General features: G+C 34.4%; 5 protein-coding genes across 11 annotated transcripts; 2 read left to right on the top strand and 3 right to left on the bottom strand.

Annotated features, from left to right (window-relative positions):
- The first annotated feature begins 3,290 nt into the window (after positions 1-3,290).
- Positions 3,291-8,124, top strand: LOC115705930 (protein FLOWERING LOCUS D). 4 transcript variants are annotated; one of them, XR_004009515.2, is made up of 7 exons: positions 3,291-5,343; positions 5,638-6,399; positions 6,480-6,525; positions 6,652-6,776; positions 7,027-7,082; positions 7,298-7,609; positions 7,691-8,124. XR_004009515.2 is itself a non-coding variant. In XM_030633409.2 (6 exons), exons 1-5 carry the CDS (start codon positions 3,555-3,557, stop codon positions 7,047-7,049), a joined length of 2,745 nt encoding a protein of 914 aa, XP_030489269.1. In that variant the 5' UTR covers positions 3,291-3,554; the 3' UTR covers positions 7,050-7,082; positions 7,298-8,124. The 4 variants fall into 4 exon arrangements, 2 of the variants coding, with proteins under 2 accessions (XP_030489269.1, XP_030489270.1); XR_004009517.2 differs by having other exon boundaries at positions 3,323-5,343; positions 7,537-7,609; XM_030633409.2 differs by having other exon boundaries at positions 7,298-8,124.
- Positions 8,125-9,513: 1,389 nt separating this feature from the next.
- LOC115705955 (uncharacterized) lies at positions 9,514-12,034 on the bottom strand. Of its 3 annotated transcripts, none has more exons than XM_030633448.2 (2): positions 11,875-12,034; positions 9,514-10,628 (listed from the first exon to the last, which is right to left on the bottom strand). In XM_030633448.2, exon 2 carries the CDS (start codon positions 10,578-10,580, stop codon positions 9,783-9,785), a length of 798 nt encoding a protein of 265 aa, XP_030489308.2. In that variant the 5' UTR covers positions 10,581-10,628; positions 11,875-12,034; the 3' UTR covers positions 9,514-9,782. The 3 variants fall into 3 exon arrangements, with proteins under 3 accessions (XP_030489308.2, XP_030489311.2, XP_030489309.2); XM_030633451.2 differs by having other exon boundaries at positions 9,514-10,625; XM_030633449.2 differs by having other exon boundaries at positions 9,514-10,599; positions 11,875-12,033.
- Positions 12,035-13,387: 1,353 nt separating this feature from the next.
- LOC115705958 (uncharacterized) lies at positions 13,388-17,650 on the bottom strand. Its single transcript, XM_030633454.2, has 8 exons — positions 17,279-17,650; positions 16,879-16,958; positions 16,651-16,692; positions 16,408-16,449; positions 15,983-16,066; positions 15,671-15,758; positions 15,380-15,477; positions 13,388-15,299 (listed from the first exon to the last, which is right to left on the bottom strand). Exons 1-8 carry the CDS (start codon positions 17,460-17,462, stop codon positions 15,285-15,287), a joined length of 633 nt encoding a protein of 210 aa, XP_030489314.2. The 5' UTR covers positions 17,463-17,650; the 3' UTR covers positions 13,388-15,284.
- On the top strand, positions 13,394-15,606 carry LOC115705956 (U11/U12 small nuclear ribonucleoprotein 31 kDa protein). Its single transcript, XM_061108203.1, has one exon. The coding sequence runs from the start codon at positions 13,394-13,396 to the stop codon at positions 14,186-14,188; it is 795 nt and encodes a 264-aa protein (XP_060964186.1). The 3' UTR covers positions 14,189-15,606.
- A 3,406-nt stretch (positions 17,651-21,056) lies between the features above and the next one.
- LOC115705940 (serine carboxypeptidase-like) lies at positions 21,057-25,188 on the bottom strand. Of its 2 annotated transcripts, XM_030633428.2 has the most exons (9): positions 24,456-25,188; positions 23,945-24,113; positions 23,504-23,623; positions 22,990-23,133; positions 22,696-22,846; positions 22,474-22,562; positions 22,051-22,309; positions 21,793-21,926; positions 21,302-21,648 (listed from the first exon to the last, which is right to left on the bottom strand). In XM_030633428.2, the coding sequence occupies exons 1-9, from the start codon at positions 24,776-24,778 to the stop codon at positions 21,520-21,522; spliced, it is 1,518 nt and encodes a 505-aa protein (XP_030489288.2). In that variant the 5' UTR covers positions 24,779-25,188; the 3' UTR covers positions 21,302-21,519. The 2 variants fall into 2 exon arrangements, with proteins under 2 accessions (XP_060964184.1, XP_030489288.2); XM_061108201.1 differs by having other exon boundaries at positions 21,057-21,926; positions 24,456-24,963.
- Between the last annotated feature and the right edge of the window lie 396 nt (positions 25,189-25,584).

Raw genomic sequence — 25,584 nt, 5'->3', positions numbered from 1 at the left:
TATTTATATTATATTCATATAACTGTAAAATATTAAAATGTGGTGTGACATTCTCTATATCTAATTATTTTAAATAGATACATCTATTTTTCTATTTTTTTTACGTTATAGTTTTTTTTTCTACTTTTTTATATTATTTCAATTTAATGTAATCAATCAACTAATTAAATTATAATTTATAATACTAAGGATACAAACGTTCGTGTTTTATAAAACTTCTCAATAATAATTTTGTTCATAAATTATGAAACATTCTTAAAACCAATTATGAAACCAAAGGTCCATCTTAAAATTAATTGTTTCTCTATTTGCAAATATTGAGAATGTTTAAAAAAATTTAAAGTTAGCATGTAATAATGTTAATATTGAATCTAATAGTTAATTGTGTTTTATAATTTATATTGATATATATAATTTTATATTATACATTAAATTTTATTTAAGTTCATAAATGAGATTTATTGATGCTGTGATTTTTTTTTAAAAAAAATAGTTCATAGTATATATTTTTAGTTGTGTATGTAATAATATTATATTATTATTGCACCATGTAACATTTAGGATGTGTATATATGTGCTCTCTCTATGGGATTAAATCATTTTCTTTTCAACTTATTTCTAATTATGAAAATTTGTGTCAATTACTGTTTCTATAATAATAATAATAATAATAATAATAATAATAATAATAATAATTGATAGTTATAATAATCATAATAAACTTATATTGTTGTTATAAATTGTATCAAAAATGGGGTCAAATCCGTGCGAAGCGCGGCTTAATCCCCTAGTTATTATTAAAGTAATTTACACTTAAATACCTAATAAAAAATTAATCAGAATCAATGCTTTCAAAAAAAAAATTATGAGAATCAATAATAAAAGATAATTACGGGAATCAATGGTAAAAAATAGTTACATTTTTACATTTATTCACTTAATTTATTAAAGTTAAGAATAAAAATACTTAATTAATTAAATAAGATACTTAGGGACTATTTGGAATAGGTTAATACTAGACTACTAGTAAGAGAATGGTAATGTGAAACATTACCTCTTGAATGTTATTCCCCTAGTAATATAACTACTCTTAAAGAGGGTAATGTTCATACTTTAAAAAATGGTAGGATTGAATTATTACCTTCCATTATATTAATTTGAATAATATTTTTGAATTAATAAATAAATTTAAATACCAATATTATAAATAAAATATTGCGATATATATATATTTAGTCCGTGAGATCAATTTTTTTTTAATTGAGTTATTTTATATTATTAGCAATAACATAAATATATATTTATTATACATAAATTTTATGCGGATGGTGTACATAAATGACATAGCGAACAAAAATAAATAACATAGTGATAATATATATAGAAATGTTCATTTTAATTAATAAAAAATACAATAAAATTTAATATTTACTAATTAATAAATATATTTCTTTAATAAATAATTATTTTATTTTTTTATGTAATTAACATTAAATAGATATAATAAAAAATATTTTTATTTTGATTTTTCAAAATAATATATAAGATTCTTGTACTCAACTACGATTACATATTACCCTACACAGCCAAACACAGTTTACACATTTCCCTACAATCATATTCTTCTTCATAATATTCTCTATAATTAAGGGAATCAATGGTAAAAAATAGTTACATTTTTACATTTATTCACTTAATTTATTATAATTAAGAATAAAAATACTTAATTAATTAAATAAGATACTTAATCAAAAAACAAAAATAACAGTAATAATATTCGAAGATAGTTCATGTTAATGACATGTTTATTAATAAATAATGAGAATTAATGATAAAAGATAATTATAAAAATCAATAGTAAAAAATAATTATTTTTTTATATTTATTTACTTAATTTATTAGAATTAAAAATTAATTAAATAAGAGATAAAATAAAATAAATATTTCTCACTAATTTTGTAAGAAATGTCAAGGATGATGACCTTTTAAATATTTTTATTTTACTTTTTAAAATTAAATATTTAATTATAATTTTGTCTTTTAAAATAAATCTTATAAAATAATTATATTTTAACCAAATAAAGTAATATTTAGTCAATTTAAACATATTAATTTACATTTTTTAATAAAATAAACAAGATATATCATTATTATTTTATTTACAAAAAAATTTAGTAAACAATATATTAAAAATATTAATTCAATTTACTGATAAAAAACATATTGATTTCAATTTTTTTTTTCATTTATTGTATTATATTTCTCCATTAGTTTATTCTCATTTTCATTAGTATAAACGTGCCATAAGTTTGTTGCTAGATGTGAAATTGATACATACAATTGGTCCAAGTTAGGGGTGGTAATTCGTGTTCGAGGGTCGTATTCGTGTTGTGTCGAGATCCATGTACAACAGATATATGCTCGACTCAAACATGACCCATTTAATAATCGTATCAAAAAATCAAACCCGAACATGACTAGTTTATAAACGGATTGACCCGACACGACCTGTGTAACCTGTTTATAAGCATATTTTCTATAAACATGTCAACAACCAATAACATGTTTATGAAGTATTCAATACATTTATGACTTGCTAAATAACTAAAATAACTTTAAATATGTCATTAACGAGTCAGTTTCGTATTAGTCGTGTCAACCGGAATATGACTCGTTTATTAAATGAGTTAGACGAGTCAACCCAAACACGATCCAAACTCATTTAAAGCAAACTTAAACCTGCTAACTCTTGTGCGGCTTTCGAGTCTTCATATCGTGTCTGACCCGTTTTGCCGGCCCTAGTCCAAGTCATTTATTATTATTTAAAAAATTAAAGTTAAATTAAAAAAAATATCAATATACGTATTTGTAAAAAAAATTAAAATACTATTTTTTATGTTTTATTTTACTATTTAAGATTTAAAATTTTTATTTATAAAAATACGTTCATAAAATTTTAAATTACAAATATACACTTTATTAAGTAAAAAATAAAAAAAATAACTAAAAATAGCAAAAAATAAATAAAAATAAACAACAACTATAAATAAATTGAAAAAACAACCTCATACAATCTCAAAAACACAAAATTATACTACAACCAATCACATTTTTAGAAACAATTTTTCACATACAAAATTTAAATTTTTGTTTCCAAAACACTCTTTTATAAAACGTAATTTTTAAATCTCAAACCAATCAAGCCCTTATTGTTTTTATTGAACTATTTTTTGTAAATGAAAAAATTTCCACATATTTTTAAATATTTTTTCTTTTCAAATTTTTGTTTTTCTTTCCAACCAAATAACCATTTTTTCCACCACTTTTCCTTTCTCTCCCTTTTCTCACCCTACCAAACATAGAAAGAGAAAAGGAAAGCCAGGGAAAGGGGAAAATATTAGTATTAGCTCACATTTAGCCTATCTGGCTTTCTTTCCTGCATGGGCGGCCAAGTGTTTTCTCAGTAACCAAACAGCCTTCTTCATGGTCAGTCTCCTTCTTCATCATCATCATCAAGTTACGATAGCTCAGCAAACGGGTCCAACCCGTAGATAATGAATCCACCAGATGACATTGCGGACCAGTTCTCTTTGTTCCCTCCTATCCCATTCACCTTATATGACCCCCATGAAATCTCTCTTCCCCTTCCCGACCTTAATCCTAACCCAACCCCTCTTAACGCCATCACGGACCCGGTGCCAGTTCCGAGCTCGATTCAAATCGAAGAACCTAGCTCCACTCACAATATTCTTTCATTCTCGATCCCCAAGAAGCGGAGACGAGGCAGGCCTCAACGCGGTTCAACCTCCTTCACCATTCCTCAGTTTCCTACGGGGACTTTAAACCCTAGTAGTAACTATTTTCCTTCTACTTCTAATTCATTTCGAAACGGTGTAGGAAATTCTAATTCTTTGCCACACACTGCACTAGATACCTCTGATGAAATCATTGTTATCAATAGAGAATCCACGGCTGAAGCGGTGATTGCGCTGACAGCTGGATTCCCTGCGGATTCCCTAACTGATGAGGAAATTGATGCTGGGGTTGTACCAGTCATTGGGGGAATTGAACAGGTAAATTACATTCTGATTAGGAATCACATTATTGCGAAATGGCGTGAAAACGTGTCAAATTGGATTGCAAAGGATATGTTTATTGGTTCTATACCTAAACACTGTCAAACCCTTTTAGATTCTGCTTATAATTATCTGGTTTCACACGGATTTATCAATTTTGGAGTTGCACCGGCGGTCAGAGAGAGAATTCCAGCTGAACCCAGTAAGCCTAATGTGGTTATTATCGGTGCTGGATTTGCTGGTTTAGCTGCTGCTAGGCAAATGTTGCGTTTTGGGTTTAAGGTGACTGTGTTGGAGGGTAGGAAACGGGCGGGTGGGAGAGTATATACTAAGAAAATGGAGGGAGGGGGAAATAGGGTATCGGCTGCAGCAGAATTAGGGGGAAGTGTTTTGACAGGTACATCAGGAAACCCGCTTGGGATAGTAGCAAGGCAATTAGGCTCAACACTTCATAAGGTTAGAGATAAATGCCCATTGTATAGTTTGGATGGGAAGCCAGTAGACCGAGACATGGATATGAAAGTGGAAACTGCTTTCAACCGGCTTTTGGACAAAGCCAGTAGACTTAGGCAATTGATGGGGGATGTATCAGTTGACGTTTCTCTTGGTGCAGCATTAGAAACATTCCTACAGGCAGATGGGGAGGCAGTAAATGCTGAGGAGATGAACTTGTTCAATTGGCATCTTGCAAATTTAGAATATGCAAATGCAGGCTTAATTTCAAAGCTTTCCCTCGCATTTTGGGACCAAGATGATCCTTATGATATGGGAGGAGATCATTGCTTCTTGCCTGGAGGAAATGGAAGGCTAGTTCAGGCATTGGCAGAAAATGTACCAATTTTATATGAGAAAATTGTGCAGACGATAAGATATGGTAATGATGGAGTGCAGGTAGTTGCTGGCAACCAGGTTTTTGAGTGTGATATGGCATTATGCACCGTGCCTCTTGGGGTTTTAAAGAGTGGCTCCATCAAATTTGTCCCAGAGTTGCCTCAGAGAAAGCTTGATGGGATAAAGAGATTAGGATTTGGATTGCTGAACAAGGTTGCAATGCTTTTTCCTCATGTATTTTGGGGGACAGATCTTGATACTTTTGGGCACCTTTCTGATGATCCCAGTCGCCGGGGGGAGTTCTTTCTGTTTTACAGCTATGCAACAGTTGCTGGTGGTCCTCTCTTGATCGCTTTAGTGGCAGGGGAAGCTGCACATAATTTTGAAAGCATGCCTCCTACTGATGCAGTAACGAGAGTTCTTCAAATTCTCAAGGGTAATGTATTATCAAAAATAATTTATAAAGCTTTATTTTCATTTTAATTTAATACCCAGTTCTCTGACTTACTAAATCTGGAAGAAGATAATGCAATGAATCCGACACAATTCCATCATTCACTATCCAATATATCATGGATGATTAGAAAATAAGAAAAGAAAACCCAACTATTTTTCATGCATGTAATATCAGGCTCAGCTGTTCAGGGTTTTGATGCTCTCATACTTTCACTCTAAATCTATAGTAATTATTATCAATGTGTATTTAGTATCTAGGCACTTTTTCTTGTAGGTATATATGAACCGCAAGGTATAAATGTTCCAGAACCTATCCAGACAGTATGTACGAGATGGGGAAGTGATCCTTTTAGCCTGGGCTCTTATTCTAATGTCGCAGTTGGGGCGTCGGGTGATGACTATGATATCTTAGCAGAAAGTGTGGGTGATGGTAGATTATTCTTTGCTGGGGAGGCCACAACCAGGCGATACCCTGCAACTATGCATGGGGCTTTTCTTAGCGGGCTTAGAGAAGCAGCAAATATGGCGCGCTATGCTAATGCTCGATCACTGCGGATTAAAGGTGATAGGAGTCTATCAAAGAACGCCCATTCTTGTGCCTCTCTTCTTGCGGATCTATTTAGGGAGCCAGATCTTGAATTTGGGAGTTTCTCTGTTATTTTTGGTCGGAAGAATGCTGATCCAAAGTCAACAGCAGTTTTAAGAGTGACATTTAATGAACCACGAAAGAAGAGTCAGGAAGGTTCCACACCTGATAAGCAGCATTCAAATAAGTTACTTTTTCAACAGCTTCAGTCACATTTTAATCAACAACAACAACTGCATGTTTACACTTTGTTATCAAGGCAACAGGCACTTGAGTTGAGAGAAGTTAGAGGGGGTGATGAGATGAGGTTAAATTACCTCTGTGAAAAACTGGGAGTGAAATTGGTGGGAAGAAAAGGTTTGGGGTCCACTGCTGATTCTGTTATTGCCTCCATAAGAGCTCAGAGGGGTAATCGGAAGCCTACTTCGACTTCATTGGCTCTAAAAACAGGTGAGTGGGTGCTTAACCAATATTTCTCTTCAATTACTATTGTTACAAAGTTTAATAATGTTTCACATCGTTTTGTGAAGGTACATCAAAGTTGAAAGCTGGCACTTTAAAACGGAAGTTAGTGAGGTATAAGCTGCAAATCATAATATTCTTATTGCTTGGATGTCTCAAGTATCTTTTCAATGTTCTTCTCCCACGTATTCTACTAAATGGATGTTAAAATATTACTGTCCCTTATTTTTAAATTCTTAGAAGGGCAAAAATAGTGCGGAGTGGCAATGGGATGGCACCTTCTTCTGGTTCAAACTTGGTAAATGACAAAGTATCGGAGGAAATTAGGGCTACACATCAAGCATCTTTTGATACACATGTGTCAGGTAAAACATTCAAGGGTTTTTTACAGTTATGGGTGGATGTGTCTTGGACCATGGACCATCTAGCAATAGTGTATTTCATCTCTTTTGCAGATTATGAATTCTCATTTTCTTTGGTTGAAGAATTATTTTATTGTAGTTACTGCAGTTATTTTTTGTTTCCTTATGGATTTAGAACATATGCTTGATATTTTTTTCGTGAAAGTTGATGTCAAAGTTCTCAACAGATCTAATTTTGTTTGTATTTTGGCAGGCCAAAATCAGGGTAACATGTAGAGCAGTGAACATAATGCCACATCTTGTTAAGAGGTGAGTATCACACTAACTTCTACAGTCACCAAAGTCTGCTCTCTTTCCCCATCTGTAAATGTTGGATTACCAAACTGTTGTCTTTACTAGAAATTCTACCGTCTCAAGTTGAATTGCAAATCTTTGAGTCATCGCTATCCCTTGTGATGACCTTTCTGCTTTAGAGCTTTAATTTCCTTTCCCATCTGCCCTTTTTCTTTTTGATCTTTTTTCAGATGGGGTTGTAGAGTTTTATGGAAAGTGAAGGGACATATGTGTGAATATTTTTCTTTTTAGCATATAAGGGGAATAAAAGAAAAAGAGGAATGGAGAAATCAGTTTAAAAATGTTTCAGTTAAGCTGCATTCTCTCTCTAATCATGTTCACTATGGACAATATCAGAATATCCTATTGGGTGAAGACTTTCTTTATAATGGTTTGTGTGGTAACTGGTAATGTTATTTGGATTGGTCAGCTGGAGTACATGCCAACTCCAACGACGGTATTCAATCGACGTCCATTGTGCCTGTGAATATCTGAGGCCACAGGTGAATCTCCGGAAAATTTCTCCAGTAAAAACATTCTTGCAATGACACTTACTGACAAGCTTATTGTGCATTGAAGGATAGGTCCTGCTAAATTTTGGGATCCTAATACAAGTGTCGATTGATGCTCTAGTGATAAAATATTGGATTTGGAAGAGGGTATTCATTTTTAGGATCTCGGATTGGTCGGTGATTTATAACTACTGGGACACCTTCAGTAGATGTAAGTTATACAACTGTACAGATAATTTTGTAACTAACTATAAAGCAAAAATATGTTTTAGACTAGCTCTACGGGCACTTAAAATATTTATTAGAATAGTTGTACCGGTAGTTTTATGAAGGAAGACTAGTACAATGATGTTGTTAACTACCACCATTAATTGAGCTATGCAAACAAACTTATAAAGGAATAGGTCTATTATTTCGAATGTATGGAGTTTTTTTATTATTATTATTTTTGAATAAAATGTATAATTCCAGTGGATGTTTCCTTCATTGGAGTTTTTCACTTTTCAGTATTTTAGTGTTTTACTGTTAATCAAATCAGAGACGTGGTGGTATTTATTCAAATTTTGTGGAATGTTGCTGTCGTAATTATTATAATTACAAAAAAAAAAATGGAAGAAGATGTGGCTTTTAATTTCTATAATATGGACTAAGATAGCTAATTGTAATTGTAGTGACATGAAACAACAAATTCTGTTGTGTTCCAAAATTTAGGCTGTTTGTTTATTAATTAAGTCGGCCAATTTGAGAAAGTAATGTATTAACTCAATTTTATTAGACGGAGCATTGTTATTACATTTTTTTTTTTTGATTTAAGCGTTTATATATTACATCAGCATAACCTGGGACTCGAACCCAGGACCTTCAATACACACGCACCTCCTATGGCCACTTGAGCTAGCCTCAAGTGGTTACATTGTTATTACATTAAATTATATAAGACTCAATATTTAATTTAGACCAATAACAATATTAACATATAAAAAGGTATTAAACTTCACTGAGAGTTTTTATCATTAATGATAGTCATAATTATAGAAGCATAAAACAATCAATCACTTATTCATTTATTCTATAGGTGGTATGCCTTAAAATTTATTTATTTTTAAGTTATATAGGATTCTATATTTAATTATACTAATAATAGTATAACACTGAGGATAGTAGCACTAATAGTATCTTTTAGTAATTCTCTTTATTTATTGATATCGAGAAAAATTTTCTAGTTTAGAGATTTTAGAACATTTACAATAAATATTTTATAATGGAGAATTTTACAATTAGTAAAAAACTAAAAAGTTTACTAGTTATTTATTACTCTAACCGTATTTTTACTAATTAATTGTGTTGAAGTTTTAACTTTTGTGGATGTAAAATATCAAATAATTTAATGTACAAATCAGAGTAAGCACTTTTTTTTTTTTTTTTTTTTTTTTGAGTGTAGCGTAATGGTATTTTACAATCATATATTAGCTTAATAGCTTAAGGGTCCTGGGTTCGAACCCATGACCTCTCCCTTTTTCCCATCCCTCCCTCACCACCAAGCTAGCCTTAGTGGCTTAATCAGAGTAAGCACTTAGTTGTACATATATCTTTGTTTTATTACTTTTTTTACTATTTTAAATTCTTTTTTAGTACCATACATTATTTAGATTTTTTTTGAAAAATGGCAAGACCCTGTAACTTTAATATAAACGGTCATAAAAAAAATGTGGAAAATGAAAACACTCTACCAATAGAAGTAAAAGTGACACTTGTATTATCATTATGGAGCCAAACATGGGACTGGATAAATTGTCCTGTCCCAATCTTTAATCTTTAAGTCTTTCCCACCAAACTTTACACGCCCTTTATGAACTATCATTATTGGAATTTTGGAACAATAAACAACAAAATTAAATGGAATACATATAAATAAATACATATTATATAGTGTGTATATACATTTACACATATTTCAATTATATTAAATAAACAAAGGCTAAAATCAAATTACACAACAAAATGAGTAATGATTAGAAAACCCAACCATAGTAATTTAAATTTGAAAAGACATCACATTATTAACATTTAACATTATATTAAAATATATTTTTTCAATTGGTATGTTTATGTAAAATTTCCATAAATATAAAGCTATCACAGAATATCAAAGTTTAGTTGCTTCTCAATCACTAGCACCTTTCTGATTATCCATGTTGCTATTCCTTTCTAACCACTCCTCTAGTTTTGCTGCTTTAACAGCCTTGAACTCGTCGAAGTCCTCTGACTGTGGTACCAAATTAGGAGACGGTGAAGTAGCGTCTATTTGTTCTTGTGATTCATCTGTAATCTTACTTGACAAGGGCAGTTCATCAGCTTCCACATCTGGCTGAGATGAACTAGTGCTAGCAGCAGACTCAACTGATAAAGACCGGCTTGGATAGAGCATCAACTTGTCATCCTTGCTCTGCAGCGACTCTCCAGAATCAAGTTGTGGCCACTTTATGTTACTAGCTTTCTTCCTAGCAGATTTAAATACAGTTGAAAGATAGCCACTTTTTTCACCGTCTAGCTGGTCATAAACCCCCGGACAACCCCAATTGGCTGGTCCCCAAGAGCTTGTCTTTTCTGCCTGAAAACTTGATCTAGAGTCATGGATCAACCCTCTTCTTGGTTGTTTAGTAGACATGATCAACAAAGATTTCTTTATATCTCTGATCATCTCATCTGCAATGGGGAATCCACATTCTTTCATTGATCTCACCATGGTTATTGAATCCTCTGAATCTTCAGTGTGCAAAGTTGTTTCATGAGACTTCTCTACAACATTGTTTCTGAGCTGAATTACAGCAGGCACTGCATTTTGAGTGTGCTGCTGAACATAGAAAAGCCCTAGTGAGGGTTCATTTGCGACGTACTTAATCATCTCTGCCAAACACTCAGTTATATCCACAAAGCCATCAACAGTTGAGAATCCATGCATTGTTTGAGGACGTTCATCACTGGTTTTGTCAAGAATTAGAAAAGCCTACTATCAAAGGGCGTAAAATTAGAGATAAAAAAGACATATGAAAATAGAATTCATAGAAAATTTATAAACTAATTGCTCTTTGCCTAAATGGTATAGTGTAGTAACATTTCATATCTCAACATTTTTTGAGGAAATATATGATGAAAAAAATGTGATTATCAATGATGATAAACATAAGTAGAGGATAAAAAGAAGGGGGTAGAATAGGCACAGCAACATTGCTTGTTTCAGCAGCATAAAAACATGAACTTTTGGGTTACTAAAAAACTAGAAGTACACATTTTATATTGTTATTGCCAACAGAGTTTATATTCAAATGAGCCACACATCTAACAAAAATATTAAGTTGTCATTGTTACTAATAATCCTTTATTCTACAAAGTTATAGGTTAACTAAAACTAACAAATTCTGCTAAACCAGTCCGTTTCTCATTATTAAGTTCAATAAAAACACACATCAAAGCGTTCTAAAAATTAAGACCAACATTAAATTGCATTTGAACCAAACCATCACCCATTTCACTTAAAAAAACAACCTCTCTTTTTATCATGAAAGCATCCCTAACATCTCAGCCTGAAACTTGATTAGGATCCTCAAAACTATCGATTTCATGACTTAACAACTTTCACTTATCCTTAGATTTCAAATAATACTTATGTCCACAGGTTTAGTGTCTAGATAACTTACATGTTCTCACGCCTCCCCGAGTGAGAGCATTAGCATAAATATAAATCCAACATTTTTTTAATGGAAACAACACTTGAATTTCAAGAACACGAAATCAAAGAACAGACAACCATCTCTTAAAAAAAAAACCCAGAAACCCATGAAACTACAAGTGCGAACTAAATAAACAATTTTGAAGCCCAACATGGTCATATGCAGTTTACTAATGATGAACTTGTATACCAAATCAAAATAACACCACTACTTCATTCTTCGCTAGTTAGAAAATCAAAAGTGGGGTTGGAAAAAATATTGATTTGTAGGTCAACATTCCAGGTTCTAAACCCACACTCTGCCAGAAAAAGCATATATTGAAAAACCATTGATTTTCCAAAACCAGTGCTGCAAGACCGAATATTGTGCAATATAATCAACACCCATCTCAAGAAATCACGCAATCAGTTCCCAGAAGCATCATTATGAATCAATTTGAATCCAAATTTAAGAGCCTACCAACGCAGAGATTCGATAAATACAAATAAAAAAATAAAAAAGAATAAGGCGATAGAGATAACTTACAGAATAACCCTAGAGGGTGATATGTTGATTGTGTGAGAAGGAATTAAGGAGTAAGGAGTGTTTTAGAGATGGAACATGCTAATCGAACACGAAGCTTCTCTCTTCCTATCTGACATTTGTTTGTTTCTGATGTTTTTATTTTGTTTTTCTGTCCAATAAATACTTTAGCTACAAGTTAATAAACCAAAAATAAAATAAAAGATTTTTTTTTTATTTAAGCATTTATATATTACAACCATGTTTATATGGACTCGAACCTATAGCCACTTGAGCTAGCCTCAAGACACACACCTATAGTCACTTGAGCTAACCTCAAGTGTTTTTTTTTTTTTTTTTAATTTAACTATAAAAGTTAGATTTTCACAAAATGACAGTAAAATTTGTTTTGAAAAATATAAATGCGTCCTATAATCACTTTTGTTTTTCAATTTTAAAAACAGAAAACAAAAGTGTGTTCTGTAAAGTTCATTTTTATTTTCATTTTTTTATTTTATTTAAGTCGGGTCTAGGTTCGGGGTCGAATTGACCAGAGGCCCAGTTCAACGCCAGGCCATGGGAGGGGGATTTGGGTCCAGTCTGGTCGGAGTTTAAAATATTGATTAAGAAAAAAAAAACTACTTAAAAAAATATTGAAAGTAACTTTTTTTTTGTTTTTAAAATTTTGATTCTTAATTAAAAAATTAAAAAGTAAAAACAGTTTTATAGAACATATTTTTGAAAAATATTTCACTTTTCCAATTTTAAAAATAAAAAACTAATTAAAAAAGTGTTACCAAACGCCACCATAGTTTGGTACTTTCGTTTTCTAATTTTTTAATCACAAAATGAAAGTCAATTTTTATTTTTAAAAATTTTGTTTTTGAAAAACAAAAATGCGTTTTGTAACCACTTTTGTTTTTCAATTTTAAAAATAGAAAATAAAAGTGTGTTCTGTAACCAATTTTTATTTTTTGATTTTATTTAAGTCGAGTCTAGGTCTGGGGTCGGATTCGGGTTCGGGTCAGAGGCCTGGTTCAACACCTGGGCCGTGGGGGAGGATTTGGGTTCAGGTCTCGTCGGAGTCTAAAATATTGTTTAAGAAAAAAAACTTTTTAAAAAAATATTGAAAGTGACTTTTTTTTTATTTAAAATTTTGATTCTCAATTAAAAAATTAAAAAGTGAAAACAGTTTTATAAAACATATTTTTGAAAAATATTTTCGCTTTTCTAATTTTAAAAACAGAAAACTAATTAAAAAAGTGTTAACAAACGCGTAGATATTTTTTAAAAATTGCCTATCTCTATAGTGAAGATGTCGTTTTTCCAGAATAGTGTCGTTTATAATTGATGTCGTTTTTCAGAGTTTCTTTTTCTCTTTTTTTCCTAAGGTCCAGACTCCAGAGTTATATCATAAGTGGAAAAGGAAAATTATTTAAAAGTGAAAAAGAAATTGATAAAATAGAATTTTAAGATAGCATTAAAAATTGTTCAAAATAAAGAGAGTTAGCATTACAAAAGTTATTCTTTGAGAATCGAATCAATGGCGAAGAAGAACAACAAAAAGAGGAGACCCGATAGTGATGAAGACGATGACGAAACCTTCTATTACCGTTACGCTTCGGCTCCTACTCCCCCCGCCAACCAACTGTCACGGACCTCCGCCTCTGGGACCAAACCCTCCAGCTCCGGTTCAGGTGCCCTAGCTCCTTCTAAATCGACCCTTTACGTCTCCAACATCGATTACTCCCTCACTAATTCCGATCTCCACACACTCTTCTCCACCTTTGGCAAAGTCGCTCGCGTCTCTGTCCTCAAGGACCGCCAGACCCGCCTCAGCCGTGGCGTGGCCTTCGTCCAGTTCGTATCGCGGAACGACGCCGTCTCGGCAGCCCGCCAGATGCACGGGAAGGTCCTCAACGGGAGAACCCTAACGGCTTCGATCGCCGCAGATAATGGCCGAGCCTCGGAGTTCATCCGCAAGAGGGTTTACAGGGACAAGAGTCGGTGCTACGAGTGTGGTGCCGAAGGTCACCTATCTTACGAGTGTCCGAAGAACCAGCTCGGGCCGAGAGAGCGACCTCCGCCGAAGAAATTGAGGAGGGGTGGCGAGAATTTGAAGAGGGAAGACGAGGAGGATAACGAAGCGGGGTGGTCTGATGGAGCTGGGGAAGTGTTTGAGGATGATAATTGGGCGTCGGTGGTAGATAGTGGCGCGGACGAGAGGTTGTTGAGAGAAGCAACCGGCGGTGATAGTGGTTGTGGTGAGGAAGAGAAGAAGAAGAAGTTCAAGAAGACTAGTTACTTCAGCGATGAGAGTGGTGATGAGGATGACTGATGTCAACAGGTGGAGTTGCTCTTGATATGGGGTTAATCAAATTACTGGGCTTTGCCTTATGAAGTTATTAACTTTCTTTATTTGATTAAACTCTTTTAGCATCGAGTTTGAGTTGGGTAATGCTGGAAGATGATACAGTGGGTTTCCTTCTTAGGCTTGGTTAGAAGTTTAGGAGATAAAAGAAATCATTTTAAGTGTGGAACAGAGTATGAATTAATGGATGGAGAGAATATAGAATTCAGTTGCAGTCAATGCAGCATTGGTTAAATCTCGGCATTATTGGGTATAAAAAAATCATTTATATGCTAACATTTTAGTCAAAAGCTCATCTTTCATTTGTTTGAGTTCATTGGATCTGTCAAATTGTTTCTCAAAGATGTCCAAGGTTAATTTAGATGGCCTCGACATTGTTTAACTTGTAGTCTTGTATTATGCAAAATGCTTTGGCTGCTTGATACTGTGATGACTCCAGTTGAATTATACTGAAGAATCAGGCTTCTTAATTTCTATAGGCGTCTTGCATGTTCTCCCTGTATCACCAGCTGGCAAAGTGTAGTATTTCATCAACAGATAATCCTATCAGATTAATATGGGTCATTGGAATATGCCTTGCAATTTGCATATTGTACATAATGCCGTGGAATGGATCATTGAAATTTTTTGCTTGTTCTGGCTGCAAATTATATGTACTGCTTGCGTTATAGTTTTCATTCATTACTGTTCAATTGGCATTATGCAAATAAGATAAACTTTCTCTCTTTATTTTCATTATGATTACAATAGCATTCGTTGTACTTCTTGAATGGAATGTATTTCTTGATCAGCAAATAAGAATGCGAATAACGAACCTCCAAGTCATAGTTGGTACATGTTTACTTTTCTACAGCAAACAATTTTGGATTACACTGTGGAGATATTGGGAGAATATTGATATTCAGGTCTATTTTTATACATATAATAAATCTCAACTAACAAAGGTCGACAGAAAAATATTGCCTGCCCCAAATGAAGCCTAGGTCTTGTCCGCATTTTCAGAAGCTGCAGCGGAAACCGTGGAGCAAAACTTCTTTCCTCCGGAGATTTGGAGCTTTCTCGCTCATTGTTTTGATTTCTGGAGAAATATAAGTAATTCTAGGTGAGAAAGATAGTTTAGAGATGATAGATTTATGTAGGAAATCAGAAGAGACTTACCATCATTTCATGGTCTCCCATTATCTCTTCTATCACCTCCTGCATAGGTTTATCGGCACTGTTTGGAACTAGTGCTGCAAAGATAGCTGGTTCTAGTCCTATAAACCAGGACCCTTTTTAATTACACATGAACTACTCATTGTACGTGATATGATTTAACAAGTCAAAACTCAGTTTTCATTGCTGTACTGTAGTACTTATATTATTAAAGGCTCTGATTTCAGATATATCTTTAGAATGTAATAAAATCCATCCATTATAACAATCATACAAATCAATATAAATGTGTACCAGCCTCTGGAAAAGCATCAATGAACATTATCATCTCCTCTCCACTGAGACCAGATAAAAAGCAAATGCGTGGCAGTGACTTGGCTATCTGTTATTACAAAGCATAATCAAGCTCAACATGTGAGTGAGCATCATCCCGAAAAATCCATTTTGCATAAATGTACATGAAATGTTTGAAAAGCTTTAAAGAACTTCAGAAGCAGATTAAAGCCACTGATATAGTTTGCCAAATAAATTTGGAAATAATCCTTTCTACCAAATTCTAAAACCTTTCCAGACATTAAAAGATATCACAGTAACTAAGGAAGTTACCTTCACTTCCTTCAGATTGGGCTGCTTTGTATTAATAGCCTCCCAGAGTGAACGAGTAATCATGTCTTCGGTGCAAAGAATAATCTAATGCAATGAGATTAAGAAAGAAAGAGAAAAGGATATTAGTAGCAATTTAAGAAAGTAAAATCACTGTTTTCCTAACCAATACACATATTTTGCTACTTGTTCTCCTCAGTTTTGATTAACTAAGGTTTAAAAGAATATTTTTTATATTTGTACAAAACCTATCTGTCATCCACTTTGAGTAACTATAAAAGTATGTCAAGAAAGAGGATGATGTGGAAGGAATGGGAGGGGTGAGGAGGCTATTAGATGGATTTTGATTAGACAGTGGAATTCAAATCCTCAGTTTTAATAGACTCATTTCTCAGCTAAAATTCTTCATTGATGCTTAGATGTGGTACCTGTAAGAATTCGCCATCCAACTCTTTCAAAAACTGTTGTATCTGCAAACCACATCACAAGACTTGAGTAAGGCTATGAGGTGAGGCATAACTTAGATTTACTGAACCAACTCTTAAAAGATCTGATCTTTTTAAAAAGAATTAGTATATGTACATCAAAGAAAGGAAGAAAAGATATATACAAACGATAAACCAAACTAAAAACTGGTATGTATATCTATATATAAAACAACAATGACTCACCTTCCCAATTTCTTCCACTTCAAAACCCAGCAATAACAAAGCCTATAAATCAAGAAAAGTTAATTCTTGTCTCAGGTATATTTCAAGATTAGTGTACTATAGGTTTTAGACAGCCAAAACTTGAAAGGAAATCTTAAATATAATGGAGTTTATTTGCAAAACAAAAGTTTGTTTGATGGGTGAACAGAAAAGCTAAAGACACATGGAAAGAAACTAACCAGAACTTACAGGTGGACCGTATTGTGCATCTTCGGCATTTAAAGGAACAAATTTTGATTCTTCAGCTACTTCAAGTGGACCTTCTGTACCTGTATGTATGATGATGAATTTCATGAACAGAATTAGCATCGAAATAACTAAATACAATAAATTAAATTTAGGAGAATCAGCTAGAGACAACGAAAAGGGAGAACATAGAATAGAACAGTGTGAAGAAACATAAATCCATGATGAAAAATGTACTGTTGTTTGGTAAGGTTCCTTAAAAACATTCCCAGATAAAGAATAGGATCCATAAAGGCTTTTACACTTTAATCCAAAGAAAACCCATGTCGTAAGATTCCATTCCAGAGAAAGATAGAAGCTCAAAAGATGATAAAATCGACAAACTTGAAAAGGGTAAGTTTACCTTCGGAAGATGTCCTTGTAAGGTGTTTGTTCTTCAAGTTGAAGTGGTGATGAGCATTTTTTGCTAAGGTGGAAGAACCTGTTGAAATGTGTGGCGTTCGAAAAGGAATTGGCGAGACGGAAATCAGAGGAGGGGTACGAGAATTCAGAGTCTGAATTAGAGAGAATGTAAGAGAAGAAGCCATGAGGGAGGGTGAAGATGAACAACTCAAACTTTCTATCCAGCTACTAAACTGACCAATATGATAACGTTGGATAAATATCCCTTTTTATCATTTCATTTCAGTTACTATTAAGTAAGTACTTTATGCTACCATTATGTTTGACCTGTACCTTCTTGGTGCCATTTTTTTTTTATTAGAGTTAATAATTGTAAATGTTGAGGGAATTTGGCAGCAAATATCCCTTAATAATATTGTTGTTTTACAGTTTTCCTTATGTTTACTGTTTTTGTGTCATTTAATGTTATATATTTTTTATGATCATTTCATTATTGCATGATATTACTCGAAAATCCTTGCTCAACTTTTTCATGCACACACATCAAATTTGTGAATACAATCCAACAAATAGAACTTTTAGATATTAGATGTATATTAGCTGTAAAAGAATTAGATATTTAGTAGATATTTAGTAGATATTTAGTCTCCTAGCTTTGTATATAAATATGTATTATTTTATGAGATCGATACACAATTCGAATCACTATTTTCTACATGGTATCAGAGCCACTTCTGCCAACCTCTATTGCTTGTTCGAGTGTTGCTTCCGCTTTTGAGGCTAATTGTCGTTTAGGTCATCCATCCCTTCCTTTGCTCAAGAAACTGTGTCCCCAATATAGTAGTTTATCTTCATTAGATTGTGAGTCATGTCAGTTTGCCAAACATCATCGTGTTAGTTTGAGTCCTCGCGTCAATAAACGTGCTAGTATTCCCTTTGAGTTAGTTCATTCTGATGTTTGGGGTCCTTCTCCTATTTTGTCTCAACCTGGATTCAGGTATTTTGTTACTTTTGTGGATGATTATTCTCGTGTAACTTGGTTATATTTAATGAAAAATCGTTCTGAGTTGTTTTCTATATTCTGTGCTTTTTGTGCTGAGATTCAAATTCAATTTAATGTATCTATTCGTACTTTGAGAAGTGATAATGCCAAAGAGTACACGTCTGCTCAATTTCAATCTTATATGACCTCTAATGGCATGCTTCATGAAACTTCTTGTGTTGATACGACACCTCAAAATGGTGTTGAAGAACGTAAAAACAGACATTTTCTTGAAACTGCACGTGCTCTCTTGTTTCAAATGAAAGTTCCTAAACCTTTTTGGGCCGATGCAGTTTCCACGGCATGCTTTCTTATTAATCGCATGCCATCCTCTGTTCTTAATAGTGAAATTCCATTTAAAATTCTTTTTCCTAATAAGTCATTGTTTCCAGTTGCTCCGCGAGTATTTGGCAGTGTTTATTTTGCTCGCGATGTCCGCCCATCTGTCACCAAATTAGACCCTAAGGCACTAAAGTGTGTCTTTCTTGGTTATTCTCGTCTTCAGAAAGGGTATATGTGTTATTGTCCCGATCCCAACAAATATCTTGTTTCTATTGATGTTACTTTTGTAGAAAATACACCTTATTTTTCATCTTCCACTACTTCTACTAGTCAGGGGGAGGATGATGATTTGTTGGTTTATTCTGTCACATCCTATGCGCCTGATACATGTTCTGGCGGGTCTCTTGTTCCTTCACCTGCCTCGGTCGTCACCCCCACAATGTCTACACCTCCACCACCTCCACCACCTCTACCACCTCCACCACTCCCTCAGCCTCCTATAGTGTACACCAGGCGCCCCCCTCCTCCACTTCCTGTTTCATGTCCTGCACCTGTATCTTCGTCATCAGATTTGGAAATCCCAGATGATCTTCCCATTGCACTACGTAAAGGTAAACACCAATGTACTTTTCCTATTTCTTCTTTTGTGGCTTATAATCATCTCTCCTCTTCTTCTTGCTCTTTTATTGCTTCTCTTGATTCTACCACTATTCCTAAAACTGTTCGTGAAGCGATGTCTCATCCTGGTTGGCTTGCTGCAATGGTAGAAGAGATGAATGCTTTAGTTGCGAATGGTACTTGGGTCTTGGTTGATTTACCTTCCGGAAAACAGGCCATCGGGTGCAAATGGGTGTTTACGGTTAAATTCAATCCAGACGGCACAATTGCTCGCTTAAAGGCCCGTCTTGTTGCCAAGGGTTATGCTCAAACCTATGGAGTGGACTATTGTGATACTTTTTCTCCTGTTGCTAAACTCACATCTGTTCGACTGTTCATTTCCCTGGCAGCTACTCATCATTGGCCTTTGCATCAACTTGATATTAAAAATGCTTTTCTTCATGGGGATCTTGAGGAAGAAGTATATATGGAGCAAACTCCTGGGTTTGTTGCACAGGGGGAGTTAGGGCGAGTTTGTCATCTTCGCAAATCTTTATATGGATTGAAATAAAGCCATCGTGCTTGGTTTGGTAAATTTAGTCAGGCTGTTGAGAAGTTTGGTTTGTTGAAAAGTAAGCCAGATCATTCTGTGTTTTATAAAAGATCAACTGCTGGTATCATTTTGTTAGTGGTGTATGTTGATGACATCGTTATTACTGGAAACGATACTGAAGGTGTCTCATCCCTTAAGTCTTTCATTCACACCCAGTTTAACACAAAAGATTTAGGGGAGCTCAAGTATTTCTTGGGAATTGAAGTTAGTCGGAGTAAACAAGGTATTTTTCTGTCTCAAAGAAAGTATGTACTTGATTTGCTAACTGAGACAGGAAAATTGGGAGCAAAACCTTGTAATGCTCCAATGAATCCAGCTGTGCATCTTACACGTGATGGGAAACCATTTGAAGATCCTGAGAAATATCGCAGGTTAGTTGGAAAGTTGAATTATCTAACTGTGACTCGTCCAGATATTGCATTCCCGGTTAGTGTTATCAGTCAGTTCATGTCTTCTCCAACAATTCATCATTGGGCAGCATTAGAGCAAATTTTATGTTACTTGAAAGGAGCACCAGGACGAGGTATAGTTTACAAGGATCATGGACATACCCAGATTGAGTGTTTTTCTGATGCAGATTGGGCAGGCTCCCAGGTAGATAGACGATCCACTTCAGGATATTCTGTATTTGTTGGGGGCAATCTGATCTCTTGGAAGAGTAAGAAACAAAATGTTGTATCTAGATCCAGTGCTGAATCAGAATATAGAGCTATGGCCGAGTTTGTGTGTGAGGTAATATGGATTTATCAGCTTTTGACTGAATTCAGGTTTAAGACTTCTATTCCAGCAAAATTATGGTGTGATAATCAAGCTGCTCTTCATATTGCCTCAAATCCCGTATTCCACGAGCGAACTAAGCACATTGAGATTGATTGTCATTTTGATCGTGAGAAAATTCAACAAGGTCTGATCTCCACAGGATATGTGAAGATCAGAGAACAACTAGGAGATATTTTTACAAAGGCTTTGAATGGGGTGCGGGTTGATTATCTTTGTAACAAGCTGGACATGATTAACATTTATGCTCCAGCTTGAGGGAGAGTGTTAGATATTAGATGTATATTAGCTGTAAAAGAATTAGATATTTAGTAGATATTTAGTCTCTTAGCTTTGTATATAAATATGTATTATTCTATGAAATCGATAAACAATTCGAATCACTATTTTCTACAAGAAAAAATAAAGCAATTGGCTGAAATTTCTTCCCAACATCAAATTTGTGCATATATCATTAGACACACATCATTAAAAAAGTACAAATGCATATCTTAATTTTCATTATGTAGATATAAATACATCACTACCTATATTATGGATCCAGTTTCCAAAACGCGAATTACATCTACGTAGGAGAGCCAAATTATTGTCCCTTTTCTCAATCTCCCATCAAACAACCGAAACCAGGAAATTCGTTTAAACTTAAGGCATTTCAGTTTCAGATAAACGAAAAACATTAATACCAAGTTAAAGGGACAAAGCCACGACAGGACTAGAAAAACTAAAGAGTGCCATGTATCATGAATGGAAATAAACCTCTAGTACATTATTGTTATTGTTCCTGTAACTATCATGTCCCACTACCATTCAGGGGTTTCGGAAATATTTACAACCACATTAAGAAACAGCTTTGAACATATTTCGCTATTCCTCTAAAGCATTCCGAAGTCTTTAAACAGTGCTTAACAAAATACACCACCCAGAGATGATATCACATCTGAGCAACCAAATTGTCCGGCTCCACTGCAATTTCAGAAAGATTGCCCCGAGTCCACCTAATCAGCATCTCCAATGCAGCCTTCGGCTGGTCCATGGGAACCATATGGCCTGCGTCATGTACCTGTTTGATTTTTCATAATCCAAGCCAACCAACTAAGTCAGCTTCTATTTGCTTTAATTGATTTAAAAAATTTAAGTTAAAACGTGTATTCACAATGATGTGTGTGTGTGTGTTAGTGCGTGAGCAGATGAAAGTGAAACAGACCTTGAGGAAACTGAGAGGTCCATGGCTTTTTAGAACTCCAGCTTCTGATCCATCAACTAAGAAAGGAACTTCAGAAGAGGCTCCAAACTCTTTCTGACCAGACCATTCCATTGCATGAACCCATCTTGAATTCCCTGTTGTTCATATCAATTTATATATTATATTAAAAGGTTATCATCACATTTAACGAGCAGAGAAGTTCCCTATAATGATTGTATCAATGTCTTGTACTATGATAAAAGAAATCCAAAATCCTACCAAGCCAGTTGCAGATAAGATCATATTCTCCGGCGTATATAAGCAACTTCACTCCATCTTCAAGAAGAGCAGGAATACCTACTTCGAGATTCCTCATCCAGTCCAACAACATGGCCTCATAAACGGTTCGACTACATGACACAAATTCTATTTCCCCAACACCAAGTGCATCCCTCACAGGTTTCTGGTTCAAGAATTTCTCCATATTTGAGAAGTCATAGCAAAGACTTCCCACACATTTCTTCCTGATGTCATAGTACTGCAGAATGGGAAAAAAAATAACTTTTCAAACTTAAGCTTTTATGAAAAAACTTTTCTCTTGAGATATGAGCAAAAAAAAAAACTTACTTACCTTAGAAATTTACTAACTACTAACTTGTGATCAAATATTTAAGTAGATTATAAAAGATATGAATTTCTTACATTTATATTTCCTGCACGTGCTAGGATGCTACTGAAGACGAGATTGCAAACAAAATAAGAAGCCATGCAAGACACTGTACCATCAGTACCTAAAACATGCACACATAAACAATCAGGTATGCACAAATATAATATATTAATGAATTCTCATAAGCAGATCTCAATAAATCGAGGGAAAAAAAGGATCAAACAAAAGAGAAAGACTGTTGTTCGTTTTCTTACCACAAAGCTTTATTGCGAGTTCACAAGGTTGAACCAACAAGTTGATATGGTTATAATCAGATTTCGTTATTATGCCATTGTCTAGTGCATAATCTGTGTAAGCCTTGTACTGAATTGCAGGATCTGTAAGTCCATTGCCAATGGCAAATCCCTGTCAATAATTTTTCACCCATTAAAGCGTTTTTTCAAAAGAAAATATAAATTATGCATAAAAAACAGACCACAAGGTTGCAAATATTAGAGATACATTATGAATAAAAAACAGAACCATAAGGTTGGAAATATTAGCGATACCTTTAAGTTAATATGTATTCCTTCGTTAACTTTGTTTCCTCGGTGGACTCGAGCAGCAAAAGCAGGTATGTAGTGCCCAGCGTATGACTCACCAGTAATGTAGAAGTCATTATCTGCTAAATGAGGATGTTCAGCAAAAAAAGCCTGAAACGGTACAAAAAAGCATGCTAGACAACATCAGTATTACCACAGAAACATATATTAAATTTAATGACTTAACAATGGCTTTACTTCTCACAGCTCAGTGAGGAAAGATGAGAAATGTCTACAAGATTATGGAATTACAATCCATTGTCATTTTTTATTTTTTTATAACTCAGAATTTACAGTATTTTGTATATTAATCAAAGGTAGTTTTGTCATTAAAGAAAAGGGAGTTTACAGTATTTGAATGACATTAGGAATGATCACTTAAAAAGTACTGATCAGTGACAATTATAAATAGATCATAAAGTTGGAAAAACTTCTTATAAATATAGATATAAGCTGAAACGGAAAGGGTTAGAAAATATACCTGTAAGAAGTCATACAGGTCATTACTGACGCCTTCTTCGTTGTGACGAATATCACGTCTATCAGAACTGTAACTAAAACCAGTCCCAGTAGGTTGGTCAACATACAAAAGATTGGATGCCTGAAAATTGAAACACATGAGAAGGTAAACTCTTTAGGGAACAAATAGAGGAATAACAAACGCATTGCAATATTGTAAAACTGAAATACGACTAGTACAAGACACAAAGCTCTATGGCAATGCAACTTTACCATAACATATACGTACATATGTGTGTGTGTGTGTGTTTTATGTATATTAAGGCCACTTAATATGCTCAACAGGCAAAAGGACATACAATATAGCAAGAGCAATTCAAAAGCACCGAGCATTATATCACTTAAAATAATCCAAATTACAACGGATATATTAAACAAAAGAAGAAAAGGGGGCTAAGAAAACCTTATCCCAACCGTATGGGTTCCAAACAAGAGACAAGTTGTCTGCAATATTGAAAGGACCATTTTCATAAAACACAGCCAACTCACTGCTGCACCCTGGACCTCCTGTTAGCCAGATTACAACAGGATCCTTCTTGCTGCTGCGTGACTCGAAGAAAAGGTAGAACATCCTAAAGTACAGTAGTTGCAACAGTAAGAGTTATTATTAATTTTTTTCCTGAAGTCAACAGTATACGATAATACACATACGTATGGTGTAAAAACTAGTACATGTGACATAAATCATCATCTCTCTAACCATCTAACTAAATCACCCAATTCCTTCTCAAAACCACTTCACCTTGCAGTAGGAGGTCAGGACCCAATCATTATCAAACCCTAACATGCAGATAAAAGAGAGCGATCGAGTCGAGCCCACTTAAATTGAAGAAAAAGTGACAGAAAAAAAAAAAAGAAGTTACCGGTGAAATTTATCTCAACAATCTATCAATTAGGGGAACAAAAAAGCATACCTAGCATCATAAGAATGTTCAATCTTATAGTAACCAGCATGGTGGCCAAGGTCCTCGACAGAGACACCACCAGAGTCAGCAAGGTTGGGCATCCTGAAGCTCTTCTCGACGAGCCTCTTCGACTGATCAAGCGAACCAGTACCGTCGACGAGATTGACATCGCGTTGGGGGAACAGATTGAGGTCCCTGATGAACTTCTGAGCCTGTCCAGACGGGAAGCTGGACTTGGCGAAGCTCATTCCATCGTTGAAGCTCGCCGAAGACAGGGGAGAGATAATCAGTAGCAGTATAGAGAGGAAGGAGAGAGAAACCGATCGCTCCATTTTCGTTTTCTTAGTTTCCAAGCTAAAGAGAAAAACTTCGATGGGAATCAAGACTCGAGAGAAAGCTATTTATAGAGAGAGAGATAGAGAAAGAACAGGTGGCAGCACCTAACGGTCTGTGACAGGGACAAAGGTAACTGTTAGCTTTGTAAAATAACGGCGAGTGAAGACGATGATGAAGAAATAATCCACTGAAACCAGTTGTACGAGATGACTATAGTACTATTCTCCTAATCGTCAAGTATATACGTTGGATAATCACAACCGTAGGATTGAGTGACGTGTTGTAGGTTATTGGGGCCCAGAATGTGGGGTTGGTCGTGAAGCGTGCTTTTCGTTTGTAGTTAAATAGCGGGAACGGGAAGCAGCGAAACCGTTTAGCGCATTTTGAAAGCAATACAAAGGAAACTGCCTTAAAAAGTAAGCGGAGAAAAAAAGGAAGAATAATACAGAAATGGTAGGGCTGGGATTACGTGTGATGATACTCACCCTTACAAAACTCGTGGTGCCTATAGAAAGTTGTGATGTTGAGGACAAATGAACAGGATGATGGAATTTGTTGGATCTGTGTTGGTGTTAAACTGTAATCGGCCACACCGGATTACGTGTCTCCTTATTTAATGAGAGTTTGCCTATTTTTCTAAATTAAACTAGACAGAAATTTGATTTCTCATTTGATATACAGGATTGGTTAGATAACGATAAGAAGAATGATGAGTAGTACACACATAAATTACACCTATATGACAAGTCACTTCTAATAAATAAAACTTCTTAAATTGAATATAGTTATATTTAGTTGAAAT

Source organism: Cannabis sativa, chromosome 1, assembly GCF_029168945.1.
Source record: "Cannabis sativa cultivar Pink pepper isolate KNU-18-1 chromosome 1, ASM2916894v1, whole genome shotgun sequence".
Lineage (NCBI taxonomy): Eukaryota > Viridiplantae > Streptophyta > Magnoliopsida > Rosales > Cannabaceae > Cannabis > Cannabis sativa.
This window is presented reverse-complemented; position numbering and strand designations above follow the sequence as displayed.